At 25.2% G+C, this 19796-nt stretch overlaps 1 protein-coding gene across 1 annotated transcript; it reads right to left on the reverse strand.

Moving 5' to 3' along the window:
• Positions 1-239: 239 nt before the first annotated feature.
• Positions 240-15371, reverse strand: LOC122502013 (paired box pox-meso protein-like). Its single transcript, XM_043611855.1, has 3 exons — positions 14526-15371; positions 2782-3414; positions 240-815 (listed from the first exon to the last, which is right to left on the reverse strand). Exons 1-3 carry the CDS (start codon positions 14542-14544, stop codon positions 349-351), a joined length of 1119 nt encoding a protein of 372 aa, XP_043467790.1. The 5' UTR covers positions 14545-15371; the 3' UTR covers positions 240-348.
• Between the last annotated feature and the right edge of the window lie 4425 nt (positions 15372-19796).

The raw sequence follows: 19796 nt of genomic DNA on the forward strand, positions 1-19796 counted from the left end.
GGAATTTTTTATTAATAAATTAATTATTTGATAATTTTTATTATCATTAGTTCAAAATTTAATTGACAGAATTAATTAATTAATTTACTTTAACAGAATTTAATTTAATTAATTATTCGAAATTAATTTTTCTTTCCATCGAATCGATTTATTACGATTTTTATAGTACGTGAAATTAATTAGTTAATAAGTTGATAAGTGAACATTTTTCTTTTAATTAAATTTTGACTCTGAAATTATTCGAGAAAATTGAAGATAAAAAATTAAAGTCGATCCGAGGATTATTAATTAATTGATTCTTGAAAATTGAATAAATTTTTGCTTGAATTAAATAATATTTACATTATTTTAATTACAGGGACTGGCTGGTTGACTTAAATTATTCATGGATGATTGAAGTTGGACAGTACTGGAGGGAACGAGACCCGAATGACCGCGATGATGATGATGATGGTGATAGAGTGCGGACGCGTAATACTGTTGATGATAATGATAATTCGAAGGTGATGATTCGTCATTATTACTGGCAATACTACTGCTACTGCCACCACTACTATTATTATTGTGATGATGACTATTATTATTATTATTGTTTAAATGATGATTTTGGTTAATCGAACAGAGGGCCGACGATGTAGCAGTGGAGTTCGATACTAATGGAACCGATGATGAGAGAATATCGTGAACGGAGTGCGAACTCGGCCAATGGACTCCATAATTCGTCTGATGATGTCCAAGAGAATTTGCCGATGTTGTCGTCGTCGGTGGCGATGGCGTTGAGAGTTTACTCCCCGTACTTGCAGTTGTTAAGCCCACTGGAAACGCAGTGGAATTACGGATGAGGAAGAAAAAGAGGCTGTTCCGTCAGACTCCGCGAGCTCACAGCTAAAACTGAATCGAGACTTTCAGTTGCAGTGGCTGACGGAAATATTGGATCTACTCTTCTAGACGGAGGTAAATTTTCATTTTTTCAGGCTTCGTACTCATCTATACAAAAAACCTACTATTTACTACTTTTTTTACGATTCGCTACTATTTTTATACTTTTTTAGATTTGTGACACTAAAAGCTACTTTTTTTCTTTTTTTAAAAATTTACACTGTTTTAATTCAGCTAACAATTGAAATAAAAAATTTTCTATAGAAAATTATAAATTCGTTAATAGTTGAAATAGAAAAATTACTCTCAAAAATTTAAATAAAATTCTTAGAAACAATAATTGAAAAAAATTTTAATAAAATTCTTTCAAACAATTCAATTCTTATCAAAAAATTTTTTTGAAATTCAATAATCTACTATTTTAATATCTGTTAAAATATCTACCATTTTAATAAAAAACTTTTATACCTTTAATATTAAAAACGAAAATAAAAAAAAAGAATTTATTTTAAAAAAATTTCATAACATTTTTTGGAAATATTCAATAATTATTTCCTTCAATAATAAATTTTTCACAAGGAATTCTATTATTTTAAACACAATTTTCATAAAATTCTTAGAAAAAAATCAATTATTTAAAAATTTTTATAAAAATCTTCGCAAGAATTCAATTATTTAAAAAAAAAGTTAATAAACTTCTTCGCTAGATTTCAATTATTTTTTCAAAATTTGAATGAAATTCTTTGCAAAAATTCAATTATTTTCATAACTAATTAAACTCATCGCAGTATTTCAATTATTTTTAATATCTACGATTTCAATAGAATTTCACAAAATAATTCAATTATTTTCAAAAAGTTTAATAAAATTCTTCGCAAAAATTCAATTATTTTGATAAAAGTTAAAATTCTTCTCAAAAATTCAATTATTTTCATAAATAGTAAAATTCTTCACTAGAATTCAATTATTTTCTGAAAGTTTAATAAAATTCTTCTCAAAAATTCAATTATTTTTATAAATAGTAAAATTCTTCTTCGCAAGAATTCAATTATTTTTAAAAAATTTGAAAAATTCTTTGCAAAAATTCAATTATTTTCATAAATAGATAAATTCTTAGCAAAAATTAAATGATTTTAAAATTTTTTTTTTAAATTCTTAATAAAAAATCAATTACTTTCAAAAATAATAAAATTCTTCTGAAAAATTCAATTATTTTCATATATAGAGTAAAAATCTTCGCAAAAATTCAATTATTTTTATAAATAGTAAAATTCTTCGCAAAAATTCAATTATTTTTATAAATAGTAAAATTCTTCGCAAGAATTCAATTATTTTTAAAAAATTTGAAAAAATTCTTTATAAAAATTCAATTATTTTCTTAAGTAATAAAAAACTTCGCAAGAATTAAATTATTTTCAAAAATTTTATTAAAATTCTTCGAAATAATTGAATTGCGTATATTTTTAAAAAAATTTCATAGAATTCTTTATATAAGAAGTCAATTTTAAGAAATATTCATTAAATTATATTTTTTTGAATTTGAATAATTGAATTCTTAAAATTGAATTTCAGTTAAAATTTTAGTTAATAATTAAATATTAGGAGTTTTGTGGAGTGATTTTTTTAAAAATAATTAAAGTTCAAAGGATTTTTAAATTGAAATCTTTGAAAATTTTAATTTCAAATATAAAATGAAATTTGAATGTATGTAATTTAATTTAGAAATTATAAAAAATTGAGTTGCCGTATTTAATTTTTCGACTTTTTTTACCACTTTTTACAGTCTTTAAGGAACATTTTGCTATACTTTTTAATAATGAAGTTTCGAGTACGAAGCCTGATTTTTCTTTAGATTTTTAAGAAGAAGAAGAAGAAGAGTAGATGGGAAAATTTGCAACTCACCTTGATGATGGTGATGATGATGTGTGACAGAAGGCGGTGCGGTGTGATAAGGCGTCGGGGGATATGGAACAGGACAGAGAGCAGCTCCAGCCGCGGCGGCCGCTGCGTAAAGATGATGATGGTGATGATGATGATGCGGATGATGGTGAATTGCTGCAGCGGCGGCGGCCGCAACTGCCGCGGCAGCGCCGACCTTATTTCTCAATATTCTCGAGATACTGGACACTGAGGGAACATTGTACTTGTCACAAATACCATCGGACAATAATCGATCTCTAATTTCCCAGGCGAAAATTCCCGGATCCTTGGATTTCAATTGCTTTATGTATTGAACGACCTTTGGCGTTGTCACACGAGGTTTACTGCCGCCAATTGCACCCGGTAAAATACTTCCAGTTTCATGATAACGAGCTAAAATTTTACTGACACATCCATGACTGACTCGCAATTGTCTCGAAATGTCACACGGCCTGATTCCAAGTTGAGCTAATTCGACAATTCTCATTCTAACGGCATTTGGCAGAGGTCGACCGTTTACGAATACACCGCCCAGTTGATTCACCTCACCATATTGTTGTTGTTGTTGCTGTTGCGATTGCTGATGTTGCTGTCCTCCGATATTTGGATTATTCTCTGGAAGGGAAATTAATTTGGTAAGAATATATAGTAAAAGTTATGTTTTGTATTATTTTTTGCTTTTGTTTTGTTTTTCGTAGTTTCTTAGCTTTAATTAAACGCTGCAAAGTTCTAGCGGGGGGAATAATAAGAGGATTGAAAGGCGTATGGGGCCGACAACGTCAGGCATCATTTACTAGACTCTCACCACGGAATGCAGCCATAGATACGGTCTTGGAGACTCGAGTTTTGCCCTGTATGCCGACAAATAAGTGTTGCACATCTACTTACATCCACTTGGCCTGTCAGTTACGCTGTCTCATTCTCCATCTTCTGCCCTTTCTATTTAAGATTTTACTCTATAACACAATTTCAAAATCTCTCTTTCGTACCAACTTTCGTATAAAGAAGCTTTTTCATTTCAAAATTTCAATTTAGCAACAAAATTTCATTGTAGTAACAAAATTTCAATTTAGTAACAAAATTCCCAGGCATCGTATAAAAACACGGGAATAAAATAAATATCTAATTTTTTAAAAAGTATTTTACATTTAGGGGAGAAAAAGAACGAAAATGCGAAATTTTGATATAAAAGATTCGAAAGTTAAAAAGAACTTATACAAAATTTATTAAGTAGTAGGTAATGAAAAAAATAATTGTTCTAAAAAATCTTAAGACAATTTTTCGCAAGAATTCAATTATTTTCACAAATAACAGAATTCATCACTGAAATTCAATTATTTTCAATATCAACTATTTTAATAAAATTTCACAAACGAATTGAATTATTTAAAAAGAATTTTTCATAAAATTCTTCGTAAAAATTCAATTATTAGGATAAATAATAAAATCTTCACTGGAATTCAATTTTATAATATAATGTTGAAAAGAAATCAATTATTTAAAATATTTTAAAAAACTTCTTGGCAGGATTGATGAAAATCAATTATTTTTAGAAATCGTAATTAAATTTATTCTTTATAAAAATTCAATTTTTTTCATACATAATAAATTTTTTGGCAGGAATTCAATTATTTTTAGAAATTTTTTATGAAAAATTATGAAAATGAAAATTAATTACACTTAAAATTGTAGAAAATAATTGGATTTTAGAAGAATTCAGCTGTAAATATTTAGAAATACTTAAATTTCAAAAAGTTTTACTATAAAATTATTTAAAATCTCAATTCCTGTGAAAAATGAATAACAATAACTAGGTATTTTAAATATTTAGTAAACAAAAAATTATTTAAGCTTTGAATATTAATTTAATTTAGAAATTCAAATTTAAAAATTAAATTTTTGAAAAATTGTAATTAAAATTTTTGGAAGATAATTGAATTCTCCGAAACAATTTTAAAAAATTGAAACAATTGGTAATTTTGTCAAATTTTATTTTTCGTTTTCTACTTTTTTTTACTACTTTGTCTTCAGTTTTAAATTAATTGAAAGGACTTTAATTCTCTTAATTAATAAAAGGGAGCAAAAATTATTTTTAATTAATAAAAAGGAGCAAAAATTACTTTTTCGACCCTTTTTTAAAATTAATTAACGACGCGAAGCCAGTGATCATATAACACTTAAATAAAAAGGGTAAAATTAAATTAAAAATTAACAAAATAGTATTTTTCTTTTGAAAGTGGACTTAATTTGCCGATTAGTTTATAAAATTGTCGATTAGCTCGACAGCTTATTTTTTGTGCCTTTTAATTTTGTGCCATGGGAATTTTTTTTTGGTGACACCATTCACTACGGTTCATTTAGAAATAAAAATTCAAAGCCCCAATAGGTTTGTTTTCTTCACATAGAACTCATAAACACAGGGCGTTAAAGCTTTTATGGTATACGTGAGACTGCTCTCAAGGTTCAATATCCTTCTTTAAACACTTTATTACAGAATTTAAAACGAATTCACAAGCTTCTTTTTTTTAAGAAAGAAAATAAAAATATGTTATTTTTCTATTTCTTTTTCTCTCTATACTCGTGATTGGTTTCACTGATTCTAAATCTACATTATATTTCTTTCTCTAAACTATTTTTTTTCGTAATTTTTTAGTGAAGATTCAATTCTTCTTTCAAATGCTTTAATTGAAAATTCAATTCTTCATTCGAAAATTTTAATTGAAAATCCAATTCTTCTGCCTCAAGAGAGTTTTAATTGAAAATTCAATTCCTCCGGCAAACAATAATAATTATTGAGAAGGGAGAAAACACTCGTTGAATATAATAACATCATCGACGAATCTATCTTTAAACATACAATCTACTTTTGTTCATTCCATTCTCAGTTCTCGATCTCTGCACGCAATAAATTTTTCAAGGGAAATTGCAACCAGTGAAAGAGTCGCTAAAGCTCACGGAACTGAAATTCTTGGTCTCCTGCCACTTGATTCTGCAGGAAGCCGAAACGTGGAATGCTAAGTGTAATAAACCGCTGGCAAATTTCAATCTCAGTTTAAATTGATTTCACATTTATAGAAATTAATCAAAAAGAAATCAATTTTGCGCAGGACTTATTCTTGTTTCCATTTTGTTATTTTGAGATTTTCTACTGAAACAATATTTTTTTAATGAAGAAATTTACCAATTTTTATGATTTTCAATAAAACTGTTATTTATATTTATATAATATACTGAATGTACTGAAATCAAATTTTGTTTTTAGGTATCAAATAAGAAGAGGATAAATGGAAATTGAAATTCTTGGATCAATATTTACATACAAGTCGTCGAAAAAGAGAGGAAAGAAAATGGAAATTAGTATTTTGCTAACAATTTGGACCAAAGATTTAATTTTTTTTTTTGCGAATACAAAATTGCTCATCGGACGAAAGAAAAGAGAAAAAATGGAAGTTACTCCTTTTTACTATCAAATTCGGATCAAAATTATATACTGGAATATTTTTACTTTTCAACTCATCGAATGAAAGAAAAGAGGAAATTTCGTCATCAAAATTTTATCGGAATATTTTTGTGGAATATAAAACTATAAACCAACTAGATTGAAACTTCCGGACTTAATTCTCTGACAGGAAGTGTGGGAACAAGTAAAGGTAAGAAACCAAAGATTTTTTTTCCTCTTTTTTTTTAAAGAATAAATCTTATTTTTATTTATTTATTTTCTTTTTGGGTTGAAAAACCCGTAAAAGTTGAGGCAATTTGTCACAAGGGTTGAGAAGTACGAACAGAGCAATAAATACCTACGTTCCGCGGATACGGCAAATAAAGATAAAGCGAAAGTCGAGGGATGGGGGAGGATTGTGAACGACGTTAAGAGACCAGCAGTCTGAGATTCTCGGAAGTGTTTCGTCGGCAGCGACGGAGACGCGTTTTTGCAACGGCACCGCTTGCCGTTCTTTTTTTTCCTCTGCCCCTCTAAAACTTAATGGCGATTTCAGCCGTTATAATATATGCATCTTACTCAATCCGAAAGTAAATCATAAATATGATTCTTTAGTGCAAAAATTTCATCAAATTTTCGATCAAAAAAAAAATTCATTCGATTGAAGAAAAACATTCGCTTCTTTTTCTAATGTAATCGTCGAATTAGTTTCCCTACGTTTCTCTTCTTTCATCTCTCATTGAGTTTCCATATCGAAATCAAATTTCCTATTATCGAATTTCGAAATTTGAAATTTAATTCTATGGTTCTTAGGAAAATAATTTTTTTGTTTTGGAAAAATTCTTCTTCGGAATTACTCTATTTTGGAAAAATTCTTTTTAGGATTTTATTCTTTTTAGGAAAAATTCTTATCACGTGTTTTTTGGTTGTAATTTCGCTCGTTTTGGTTTACTGACAACGACGTTAGTATTTATTTGCAATATTCTATTTTTTTCCTACTCAGGACATTATTAAATGCGCTATCATCTGTACTGGCATTATTTGAAGCAAAAAGAAAAAGAATTTAATTTGTGTCACTCTGAGAGTTCTGCGGCTTTTATCATTCTTGGAAATAAAGGAAGGATCTTCCTAGGAAGAGTGCAATTTTCGTCCCCTAGTTGTGAAATAATCCTCATTTCCTAACAAAAAAAAACAGGAAAAAATTTTTGACACATGTCATAGTAATGAGGGTTCGAGCCTTTGATGCAATCCGAAACTCATTATGAATTTCTTCAAAACACACTTCTCAATTTTTTTCTATTTTTTCTCAAATTCGATACTGTAAATAAAAATGTTAATTTAATTTATTTTTTATATTAAATCAATTATTTTTTCCGTTTTTAAAAATTTTTTTAAAAGTTTTATAAAATTCCTCGAAAAAATTCAACTATTTCTCAAAATTTTAATTAAATTTGGTGCTAGAATTCAATTATTTTGAAAAAAGTCTGAATAAAAATTCAATTATTTTCATATATACTGAAATTCTTCGCAAAAATTCAATTATTTTCATAAATAATAAAAGAATTTTGACAGGAATTCAATAATTTTTAAAAATTTTAACAAAGTTCTTTATAGTAATTCAATTATTTTCGTAAATAATAAAATTCTTCGCAGAAATTCAATTATTTTCATAAATAATAAAATTCTTTGCAGAAAATAAATTATTTTTAGAAATTTCAATTAAATTCTTTTTAAAAGTCAATTATTTTCATAAATAATAAAATTCTTGACAGGAATTCAATTATTTTTAGAAATTTTAATTGAATTCTATATAAAAATTCAATTATTTTCATAAATAATGAAATTTTTCGCAGAAAATAAAATTCTTGTTGGGAATTCAATTATTTTTAGAAAGTTTAACAAACATCTTTATATGGGACGTAAAGTTTCTTTAATTTTATTAAAGAAAAAATTATTGTTTTTTATTCGATAGAAAAACTGAACAATTATTATTTTTTTATGTTTATTATTACATGAATGAAAAGTTTATTTTATTGAAGAAAAAAATGATTGAATTTTATGTAATTTTGAAAAATAAAATTTTTTAAACAAATTGTTTTCTAAAAAAAAGTCTTCTTTCTGAAGAAAATTATTTTCTAGAGAGAAAACTGTTTTTTATTACAAAGAAAATAATTCTTTTTTATCGTTTGAAATAAAAAAATAGTAATTGCTCTCAGTTTCCATCAGAACTATTCTTCCATAGATTTGGAGCAAATCTTTATTTGGCACAAGTAAAAAAAATCATTGCTGATAATATACTTAATAGAGAGGAGAGCAGGTCATTAAAACGATTCTAAAGAGACCTAAATCTAAATCAAATGAGAGATATTCGCCATCATCAAAGGACCGACTGTAAGACGAACGAAGACGACTAGAGGATAATTAGTGTTTAGTGGATTATGCACAAGATTAACACTGAATGCATTATATAGACAGTCGCATAAAGCACATGTTCAACTATAATACACTGACTTTGACATCCATCATTCGAACGAAACACGCCTCCAAAAGTTTCTCTTCATCCACATATTTTTGCGCTAAATTCTCAAATATCCATGTTTACTAATACCACTAATTTACTGTATGTAAATTATTTTTTATTTTATTATTTTTTTTATTTTTTCTTTATTATTTCTTTATTATTTCTTTTATTATTTCTTTCTTATTTCTTCATTATTTTTCATTCAACAAATACACGAGATTATAAATAAAAAAATTCTCATCAATTTGGGTGAATAAAAATTCGCATTTTGAAAATTTGCGATTATTGAAGAAAGAAACTAATTAATAAAAATTTTAATTTCGGATGAATAAAAATAATTTTTGTTTTAATTATTAATTAATTAATTAATTAATTTTAATTTAATTTTGATTTAAATTTTAATTCATTTTGGTTTCAATTTTAATTCCTTTCATTGGTTTTGATTTTAATTGAGTTTGGTTTCAATTTTAATTCATTTTGTATTCAGTTGCAATTAATTTATTGGGTTTGATTCTAATTGATTTTTCTTTCGAATAATTTAGTAAATTATTTTTTATTTTATTATTTCTTCATTAAACAAATATTCGAGATTATAAATAAAACATTCTCTTAATTATCAATTGGGTTAAAAAAAATTCGCATTTTCAAAAATTGCAATTATTTAAGGAAAAAAAATCAAAACTAAAAGAATTTTAATTTTGGATAAATAAAATAAAAATATAAAACTAAAATAATGTTAAAAAATTAACTAATAAATTATGAGGAATGTTTTTTCAATTTTTTTGAAATATTATATAGGTTTATTTGTCAGGCATAGAGCGATGAGTGATTGAAAGGAAGGAGGGTGAAAATTTTTGGTTTCTGTGGTTATTATTGCCTTAGTTAAAAAACTGAAGCGTTTATGTATATATGTATAAAAGGACGTTCGTCTCTTAAGAGTCAAGTTGAGTTTCTTTGGCTAAACACGTGTATTACACGCGTGTAAACTGACTGGCTATGTCGGTTTCTTTGATCTCAGCCATTCATCACCCGTCGCGAGAAAAAGTCTAATAATATTACGTGCACCCGTTTTCTGTATATGCGAGCTCGGTCAAAGTTATACATGAAGAATATTGTACTATATATGTGTTTATGGATTTGTGTACGTCAACTCATAATACAAACGTCAAAAAATCTCTTCTAAAACTTGTAAACTCTCTCTCAGAGATTTTCTCAAAATTTCTCTCAATTTCTTTCAAATTCTCTCAAATTCTCCAAAGTAATAAAAATTTACCTTTTTCATAGTTTTAATTTTCGAAAAAGAAATTGTCTATTCAAAAAAAAATATTCCTTCGAGTTATCGAATATTTTTTTGGAATAAATTCTATGTAGGATTTACCTCCTGGATTCAACAATTTAAATCAAATAATAAAATTCCCCTAAATTCCCTAAAGTAAATTATTTGTTTGTTTTAATATTTTCCAAAATTAGGTATATTGAAATAAAATAATAATGATTTGTTATTAGTTATTAGCAAAAATGAGAAAAAAACAAAATTAATTACTAAATTAATGATCGCGTGCGATTTTTCTAATAGCGCTTAAAAACCACTTTGCTTTCGACTGTCAACGAATTTAATGAGAAAAATTATGACTCTTGTGTGACATATACACGACAGTTAGACATCTAAACAGTTCGCTTTTGAGGATGATACTCCATAAATAAAGAAGCTGTCTCTGAAAAAAAAAGATAAAAAGCCAAGAGGATGCACTACATCTTTTCCCCTGCATGCGATTGCAACGAGTGGTGTATACCCGAAAATACATTAACGATACGTTACGAGATTTCTCTTATTTCATTGAAAAAAAAAATAGAAAAGAAAAAAGATCAGAAAAACTTGCACAAGATTTCTTTTTTGCTTCTGCAAAAATAGAAAATTTTTTTAAAAGTAAAAAAAAATTTTTTACTAAATAATCAAAATTCAAGAAGTTTAATTAAATCTCCAATCTTTAATTAAGTTTTCTAAAATTATTGAATTTTATTATTTATGAAAATAATTCAATTACTCTAAAGAACTTTGTTAAAATTTCCAAAAATAATTGAATTCCTGCCAAGAATTTTATTATTTATGAAAGAAAATGAATTTTTATAAAGATTTTAATTAAAATTTCTAAAAATAATTGATTTTCTGCGAAAAATTTTATTATTTATGAAAATAATTGAATTTCTATAAAGAACTTTGTTTAAAATTTTTAAAAATAATTGAATTCCTGACAAAAATTTTACTATTTCTGAAAATAATTGAATTCTTGCGAAGAATTTTACTATTTATCAAAATAATTGAATTTTTGCGAAGAATTTTATTATTTATGAAAATAATTAAATTGCTATAAAGAACTTTGTTAAAATTTTTAAAAATAATTGAATTCTCGACAAAAATTTTATTATTTCTGAAAATAATTGAATTCTTGCGAAGAATTTTTTTATTTACCAAAATAATTGAATTTTTGCGAAGAATTTTATTATTCGTGAAAATAATTGTATTATTATAAAGAATTTTTTTTGAAAATTTTAAAAATAATTGAATTTCTGACAAGAATGTTATTATTTATAAAAATAATTGAATTATTATGAAGAATTTAATTAGAATTTCTAAAAGTAATTGAATGACTGCCAAGAATTTTATTATTTATGAGAATAATTGTATTCTTAAAAAGAATTTTATCAATATTGTAGAAAATAATAAGTAGTAATAATTACCTAATTAGTTGATAAGTGAATAATTTTTTAAAATTTGAATCAGAAATCATTCAAGAATTGAAGTTGATATTTGAAAATAAAAAAAATTGAAATTTGCAAAATAATAATAAATTAAATTCTTCCTATCGTTCGCAAGGGCGCGTAACATTTGCTAGTAATTGTAATAATAATTAATTAATTAATTTAAATTAATAGTTACATAAAATAATATTATTATTATTATTATTATTATTATTATTATTAATAATAATTGCTCTGTTTCTGTTCGTTATGGAATATTTTTTAAAAAAAATGTAGTAAATAACTTTTTTTGTCAAAATATTAAGAATTTTAAGATAGAAAAATAAAATTCCTTGTAAAGATTATTATCCTTTTTAAATGTATAATGTTTGTTTTAGGAAAATTTTGTGGAAAGTACGTATAATATTGTATTGGTGAAACTTTTGGGTTTAAATATATACATAAGGAATCGTATGTATGTATAAGCCTATGAAGAGAGGTAAAAGCAGAGAAGGAAAAAGAAAAATGACATATTGGAAACAAACGGCAAAATCCCTCGGTAGCTAATTCCGAGTGTATTTGAATAGTCCTTTGTCAACGAATATTTTCAAAGCTGTGTTTAATGTTTATTAACGACAAACACTACTAATTGAACACTAATGAATCTATAGCTATGCATTGGTAACTATTTTGTAAAAGGGATTTTTAAAACTAGTTCAGTAGCTACTGAATCCCTCCAGCATCTGCTTTATTGTCTTTCAAAACACGAAAAATCTTTTCTTTAAATAGTGTACAAATTTTTTTTTAAATGTTTCTTTTGTTCTGTTATTTTTATTTTCAACTTTGCAATTTTTTTTTTAAATTATTAACTTGAATTAAAACCAAAACTAATTAATTAATTAAAATTATAACCAAAGTTTGTTAAAATTAAAATCAAAGGTAATTAAAATTGAAACCAGAATTAATGAAAATTATAACTGAAGTTTGTTAAAATTAAAATCAAAGTTAATTAAAATTGAAATCAAAATTAATTAAAATTAAAAGTAAAACCAAAGAGAATTGAAATTGAAACCAAAATGAAATAAAATTTAAACCATATTAATTAAAATTAAAAGCAACGAGAATAGAAATTGAGGCCAAAATGAAAAATAATTGAAACTAAATAATTAAAACTGAAACAAAAATTAAAATTATAACCAAAGATAACTAAAATCAAAATGAATTAAAATTGAAACCATCAAAATAAATAAAAATCTTTTTTCTAATTTCGGATGTTAATTTTTTTATTTTACGCTAAAAATTATATTCTTTAAAAATATTTGCATTTATTAAAAGCAGATGTTGCGAGAGAGACATTTAAAAAGATTTGTATATTATACTTTATAATACTAATTGAACCAATGAACCATTTCTATCGTCGCATATATCGTCTCTAGTTTTTTTTGTCGTTTGTTTATCAAAAGCTAAATTTGATTTACTTTATCGCGTGTTCTCGCGGTTATGGTTTATTAAGACACGAGACCGTGCAGTGATTCCGAGACGTTTGGTAACAACTTTTTTTTTCTTTTGGTATGAATGGACTTTTATCAGCTTTAGAGAACCTTTTCGAAATAACTTTCGAGTGATTATATCCATGACGAATTCATTGATCGGACGATGAACAAAACAAGAAAAAAAAATGTTAATTAATGTTAATAATTTATTACACGTTTTCGTCGCAGTCATATATTTATACGGTTAATATACAATGTAAAAGAATTAATGATGTTTTTGCGATTGTTTGTCACTCCGGGGTTAATAGGTCAGAGATTAATTGGAAATTTCGCGAATTTACACAATTAGAGTGTGTTAAATTAAAACATGAAATACGTTACGCTTTTTTGTTTACTGTATAAGATCGTAAACCAAAATGAAAAACGGTTTAAGATTAAACGAGTAGCGATTTCGATTCGAAGGGAAATCCGAACCGAAATTTCCATTATTTCAATTGAATGGGTAATTGAAATACGTTTATTTTTTCGATTCAAGTTCATTTACAATTTTTCATTTTTAATTCAAATTAATATTTGCTGTTTAATTTGAACATTTTGTTTAATTCACGTAAATGAAATTAAACTACGAAACAAAAAAATGATAATTTTTTTCTAAAATTATTATTTTTTGAAAAAACTATTAATTTGAATTAAAATAGAAATGAATTAGTTAAAACCAAAGTTAATTAAAATTGAAACCAGAATTAATTAAAATTAAAACCAAAGGGAATTGAAATTAAAACCGAAATGAAATAAAGTTGAAACCAAAATTAATATTGAAATTAAAACCAAATGGAATTAAATTTGAAATAAAATTGAAACCAAAATGAATTAAAATTTAAATCAAAATTAGAATTGAAACAAAAATTAAAATTAATTAAAACCGAAGCAAAGATTAATTAAAATTTTGAAACCAAAATTAATTTAAATTAAGACCAAAAGGAATTAAAATTTAAATAAAATGAAATAAAATTGAAACCAAAATGAATTAAAATTTAAATCAAAATTAGAATTGAAAAAAAATTAAAATTATAATCAAAATTAATTAAATCCGAAGCAATAAAGATTAATTAAAATTGAAACCAAAATTAATTGAAATTAAAACTAAAAAAAATTGAAATTGAATTCAAAATTAATTGAAATTAAAACCAAAAGGAATTCAAATTAAAACTAAATTGAAATTAAAATTAAAAAAAATTATAATTGAAACCAAAATAAAAATTTTATTTAAAATTAATTAAAACCGAAGCAAAGATTAATTAAAATTAAACCCAAACTTAATTAATAATTAATTAAATTTTTTATTAATGTTAATATAAATATTATTAACAATTTTATTACAAATTTTAAATACAGAATGAAAAAACACTTTGGAATAGAAAGAAAATTTTTTGCCTAAAAATATTTAATCGAAGAATATAAGAATCAAAATGTGAAAAATAAAATAAAAATTAACGAACAAGAGATAAATCGAAGAAACGAAATGACGGCTCACCTAAAACAATAGGATCCATGGGGGAAGAAAATAGTTGACCCGTCGGCTACATAAACAACTCGAAATTAAATTTCACTTGTTGCTTAAATCTGATTCTCGTTAAACATTCAATTTTTTCTTCTCTTCGCTCTTCAAACACAATGTCCCATCGTCATAAACTTTTCACAGAAAGAAAAACGAGAAATAAAAAATAAAATTAAAATTTCTATTTGAAACTGCAATTAAAACTACAGTTTGTCAATTAACATAAAATTTATCAATCGACATTGATTTAATAAAAATTGTCTATACGTGAAGAACATAAATTACAAAAATTCTAAACACTGTTTTTTTTTGCAGATTTATCCCACTCTCGATATTGTATACAATTCATCGAATGAAAGAAGAAAGATTTTGGAAAGCAACTTTCTGATGATTGATAAAATTGACATCAGTTAAAATGAAGTCAAATGGAAAAACGTCAACGACAACAAAGTGGACACGGTCACTGGTGCACAGCTCGCTCTTCGTTGCCTCACTGACTGGGACGACAGATTTACCAGAGCAGAAATAAGAAATCTCCGCGGCCTATAGTCTTACATCTCATCTCGTTGGCTCATGGACCCAGGCCCGATCACACAAGTTTCTTTTCGGTATTTTGGTGTGTGGGTGAAGAAGACATAGACGCATAGACATACATACAAACACTGGCGCACATCTATATACTGACATTTTAGATTTGTGATCCTCTTTAAAATGCAGATGTGTGTTTGTATAATGTGTATATAAACCAAGAGGCGTCGCGTCTAGAATCTCGCGCAAACCTCTCGACGAATGGTCAGCCAGCGGAGTTCACGTTTGAGGGACGCGCCTTCCGCAAAAAGAGAGCCAAGAGAAGAAGGCATCAAGTAGGAAAATTATTTTACTATTGAGGATTTTAGTTTTAATTCCCACAACATTGCGAGGGAGAAATTGAGAATTGATATTCAATTTTGAATTGGGAATTTATTTATTTATTTTGGGAATTTATTAATTTATTGAAAAGAAACATTTATTTTTTATATTGTCACATTTATACTATTCGATGCAATTTCTATTTAATTTCCATTTTTATTTACCAGAACTTCCATTCAACAAAATTTCTATGTAACTTAATTTTTCTTTTTATCACAATTTTCATTCGAAAGAATTTTTCTTTAACAGAATTTTCAATGAACAGAAATTATATTTAACTTATTTTTCATTTAAAAAACAAAATTCGTATATTTAACAGAATTTTCAATGAACAGAAATTATATTTAACTTATTTTTCATTTAAAAAACAAAATTCGTATATTTAACAGAATTTTCAATGAACAGAAATTATATTTAACTTAATATTTATTTAATTTTCCATTTAACTTAATGTTTATTTAACACAATTTCTATTCAACAAATTCGAATTATTTCTATTCAACTTAGTTTTTATTTTTCAGAACTTTCATTCAAAAAAATTTCTGTTTATAACTTAATTTTTATTTAACGGCATTTCCAATTGACTAAATTTCTATTAAACAGAATTTCTAATATTCAATTTTGTGTTTAATTGTTTCAAAGAATTTAAACAGATTTGAAGAAATAATTAAATTCTTTCGAATAATTTTATTACAATTTTTTTAAATAATTGAATTTCCGTGGATAATTTTATTATTTATGAAAATAATTAAATTTTTGTGAAGAATTTTGTTAAATTACTTAAAAATAATTGAACTTTTTCTAAGAATTAAATGATTTATGAAAATAATTGAATTTATGTGAAAAATTTTATTTTTTTTGAAAATAATTGAATTTGCTTGGAGAATTTTATTATTTATGAAAATAATTGAATTTTTGTAAAGAATTTTGTTAAATTACTTAAAAATAATTGAACTTTTTCTAAGAATTGAATGATTTATTATAATAATTGAATTTATGTGAAAAATTTTATTTTTTATGAAAATAATTGAATTTATGTGAACAATTTTATTTTTTATGAAAATAATTGAATTTTTGTGAAGAATTTTGTAAAATTACTTAAAAATAATTGAAATTTTTCTAGGAATTGAATGATTTATGAAAATAATTGAATTTATGTGAACAATTTTATTTTTTATAAAAATAATTGAATTTTTTTGGAGAATTTTCTTTAAATTTTCGAAAATAATTTAATTTGATGAGAATTGCATTTTATTTTAATTTAAAATAATTGAATTAAGTATTTTTGAAAGAATTTTTATTGAACAGTAGAATTTACAGTTGACAGAATTAATAATTAATTTATATTTCATATAAACAACAATTTCTATTTAACTTAATTTTTATTTATCAAAACGCTTTTATTGAACTTATACTTTTTCTTTATATATTATTTTATTTGTTAGATTTTCGATTCGTATTAATTTTTATTTAACAGAATTCTAATTTTAAGTTCTAATTTTTATATTCGATAAATTTTTAACACAAACTGCAGTTTTTTTAAGGATATCAAATTGAGACAAAGAATGTTGCTTCGCAACACTTTTGATACGTTTTTTGTCTCAATTTGATATCCTTAGAAAAACTGTGAATTCCAATATGAAAATGTTCTTTTTAAAATTGAAAGGAAATTTGAAATTAAAAAAAAAGAAAAGGAAAGATAAAAAATTGATCAAAATTCTTTTTGTAAACAAAAATACTCTATAGAAATCAATTAAATAAACATTTTTTCAGGAGTAAATATTTAGAAATATTTCATAAAAAATATAATTCGAAAAAAAAATATTTTATGGAGATTAATGAAATGAACATTTTTCAGGAATCGCGGGCGCAGACATGATGCAGAGCACTTGTCGCGGAGTTGACGTTGGTGTTGGTTGCATTGATGTGTGAGAGAGCATCACCCACGCTCGACGGAGCGCAGCTTCCCACAAGAGAGAGAGAGAGAAAGGAAGATGGGATGAATTTCAGTGGAAGGGTAGAGAGAAGAGAGAGGCTGATGGTAGGCGGAGTTAGTAAAACGGGTGGCTCTACCAAAGCATGGACCATTGGCGAAAGCATAAGCCGTGAGTATCGTATGTCTACGCCTCTCCATTGTAATCACGTGTCCGTGTCTCCGTTTCGTTTATGCCGATAACTTATATCTTCTCATACTCAATTTTTCAAAGACTCAATTCTTAAGAGACGTAATTTTTGAAAGACTCAATTTTTAAGAGACTCAATTTTCAAGAGACTCTTTTCCAACTAGACGATAGTTTATTCTTCTCGATCGTTAAATTTTAATTTGTACCAGGCTTTTATTGTCTTTCTTTATTCAATTTGTCGAAAGAACTTTTTTTCTTCTTTCTTTCTTTTTCTTCTTATCTTTGAACTGCTAAAGTTCTGCTTTCATTTGCGAAAGATCTACTTTTGATCTGCAAAAGATTTGCTTTGATCTGCAAAAAGATCTATTTTCATCTAAAAAAAGATCAACTTTTGATCTGGAAAAAGATTTACTTTCATCTACAAACAATTCTTCTCGTATTTAAAAATGATCTTCTTGACTCTGGAGAAAGAAAAAGAATTTCTATTTTATAGGAATTTTTATTCTGCAAAATTTCATTTCTAATTATTGCAATTTCTAATTTATAAATTAAATTCACAAAAAACTTGAAAAAATTAAACAGATTTTTAAAAGAAAATCGAAATATGGTTAAAAAAATTAAAACTCATTCATTTCAATAAAATATTTATTTTCCAATAAATGGAAATTTCAACAGTAAATTCTATAAATTAACTGAATTAAGTTTAAAAAAATTTTGTTTAATAAAAATTCTGCTAAATGAAAATTTTGCTAAGTAAAAATTTCAACAGTAAAATCCAAAGTTTTCTAAATTCACGCTATTATAGATTAATTTTTATTTATGAAAAATTCTGCTAAATGTTAATAATTCTTATTATGTTAATAATTTTTGCTAAATGTTAATTGTTAATTAAAAATCTCATCAGTAAATTATAAATTTATTAAATACGCTGTCAAATAAAATTTTGTCTAACGAAAATTTAGCTTTAAATATGCGCAAGCGCGTATACGATTTGGACTTAAAAATTTTCAATAATTTACTAAAATTTCAACCATAAATCCAAAATTAACTAAATTCAGTTAAATAAACTTTAATTTGCTTAATAGAAATTCAGTTAAATTTAATTTATGTATAGAACTTTTGGCTAAAAACTAAATTTTTCTCTTATATTGAGTAAAAATTTAGTTAAATAGAAATTCTGAATTTTAAATATTAATGAAAATTCAAATTGAAAATTTTAATTATTGAAATTGAATTGATAGAAAATTGAAATAAATTGAATTTTAATTGAATTGAAAGGAAATTGAAATTTGGTTGAAATTTGAATTTTGATTGAATTGAAAGGAAATTGAAATTCGCTTGAAATGCAAATTGAATTTTGATTGAATTGAAATGAAATTGAAATTCAATTGCTGAGAAATTGAATTGAATTTCGATCGACTTATGAAATAAAACGGAAATTCGGTTGAATTGAAATAAAATTAAAATTCTTGGAACTAAAAAATATACGATAAAATGTAAATTCCTTTTGTAAGATTTAAAAAATCCAATTCGCATATATATATAGTTATTGAATCTGATGCTCGGTATTTATGTCAGAATCTCGTTTATGTATTTTTCTTGCGCAGTTGAACTGAAAATTTTTGCAAAATCCTATAAGTGCTGTGATTGCAGCTGTATGTGTTGATGAAGAAAGTGCGGCATTTCGTGTAGATAAAATAGTGATATACTTAAAATTGAAGACTCCTTGCGGAACTGTAACTCATAAATCTGATATTCACTCAGCTAGAGACTTTGCTCTCAGCACATTTTAGAAGATGTACGCCAGATAGGTAATTGAAGGTAGATCGTGTGAGAAGTGGTTTATGGGATATTGGGTATGAAATGAGCAAAGGCCGTTTCACACCACGAAGCAGAGAATTATCTGGCTTTCGGCCCAAATTCTAAATTTACGCACATTTTCGCCCTGCGGTCACCATATTTTGTACTCCTCATCTTGATAGGGACTCAGAGTGCAATGCTTTCACTCCATTTCATCGCTTATAAACTTTGGCGATAATATTCTCAATAGAAAATATTTATTTCTTTCTTTTACTCTTCTTATTCTTCTTAAATATCTGAAATATTTTAATATTTTCTTAATATCTCCAATATTTCACACGGTTCGCTATAATTATTTTTTGATTCAATAATAATAAAAAAATACAGGGTTTCGCGCTCATCTACTAAAAAACTA

This window comes from Leptopilina heterotoma, unplaced genomic scaffold (genome assembly GCF_015476425.1).
Source record: "Leptopilina heterotoma isolate Lh14 unplaced genomic scaffold, ASM1547642v1 Lhet_22, whole genome shotgun sequence".
Taxonomy (NCBI): domain Eukaryota; kingdom Metazoa; phylum Arthropoda; class Insecta; order Hymenoptera; family Figitidae; genus Leptopilina; species Leptopilina heterotoma.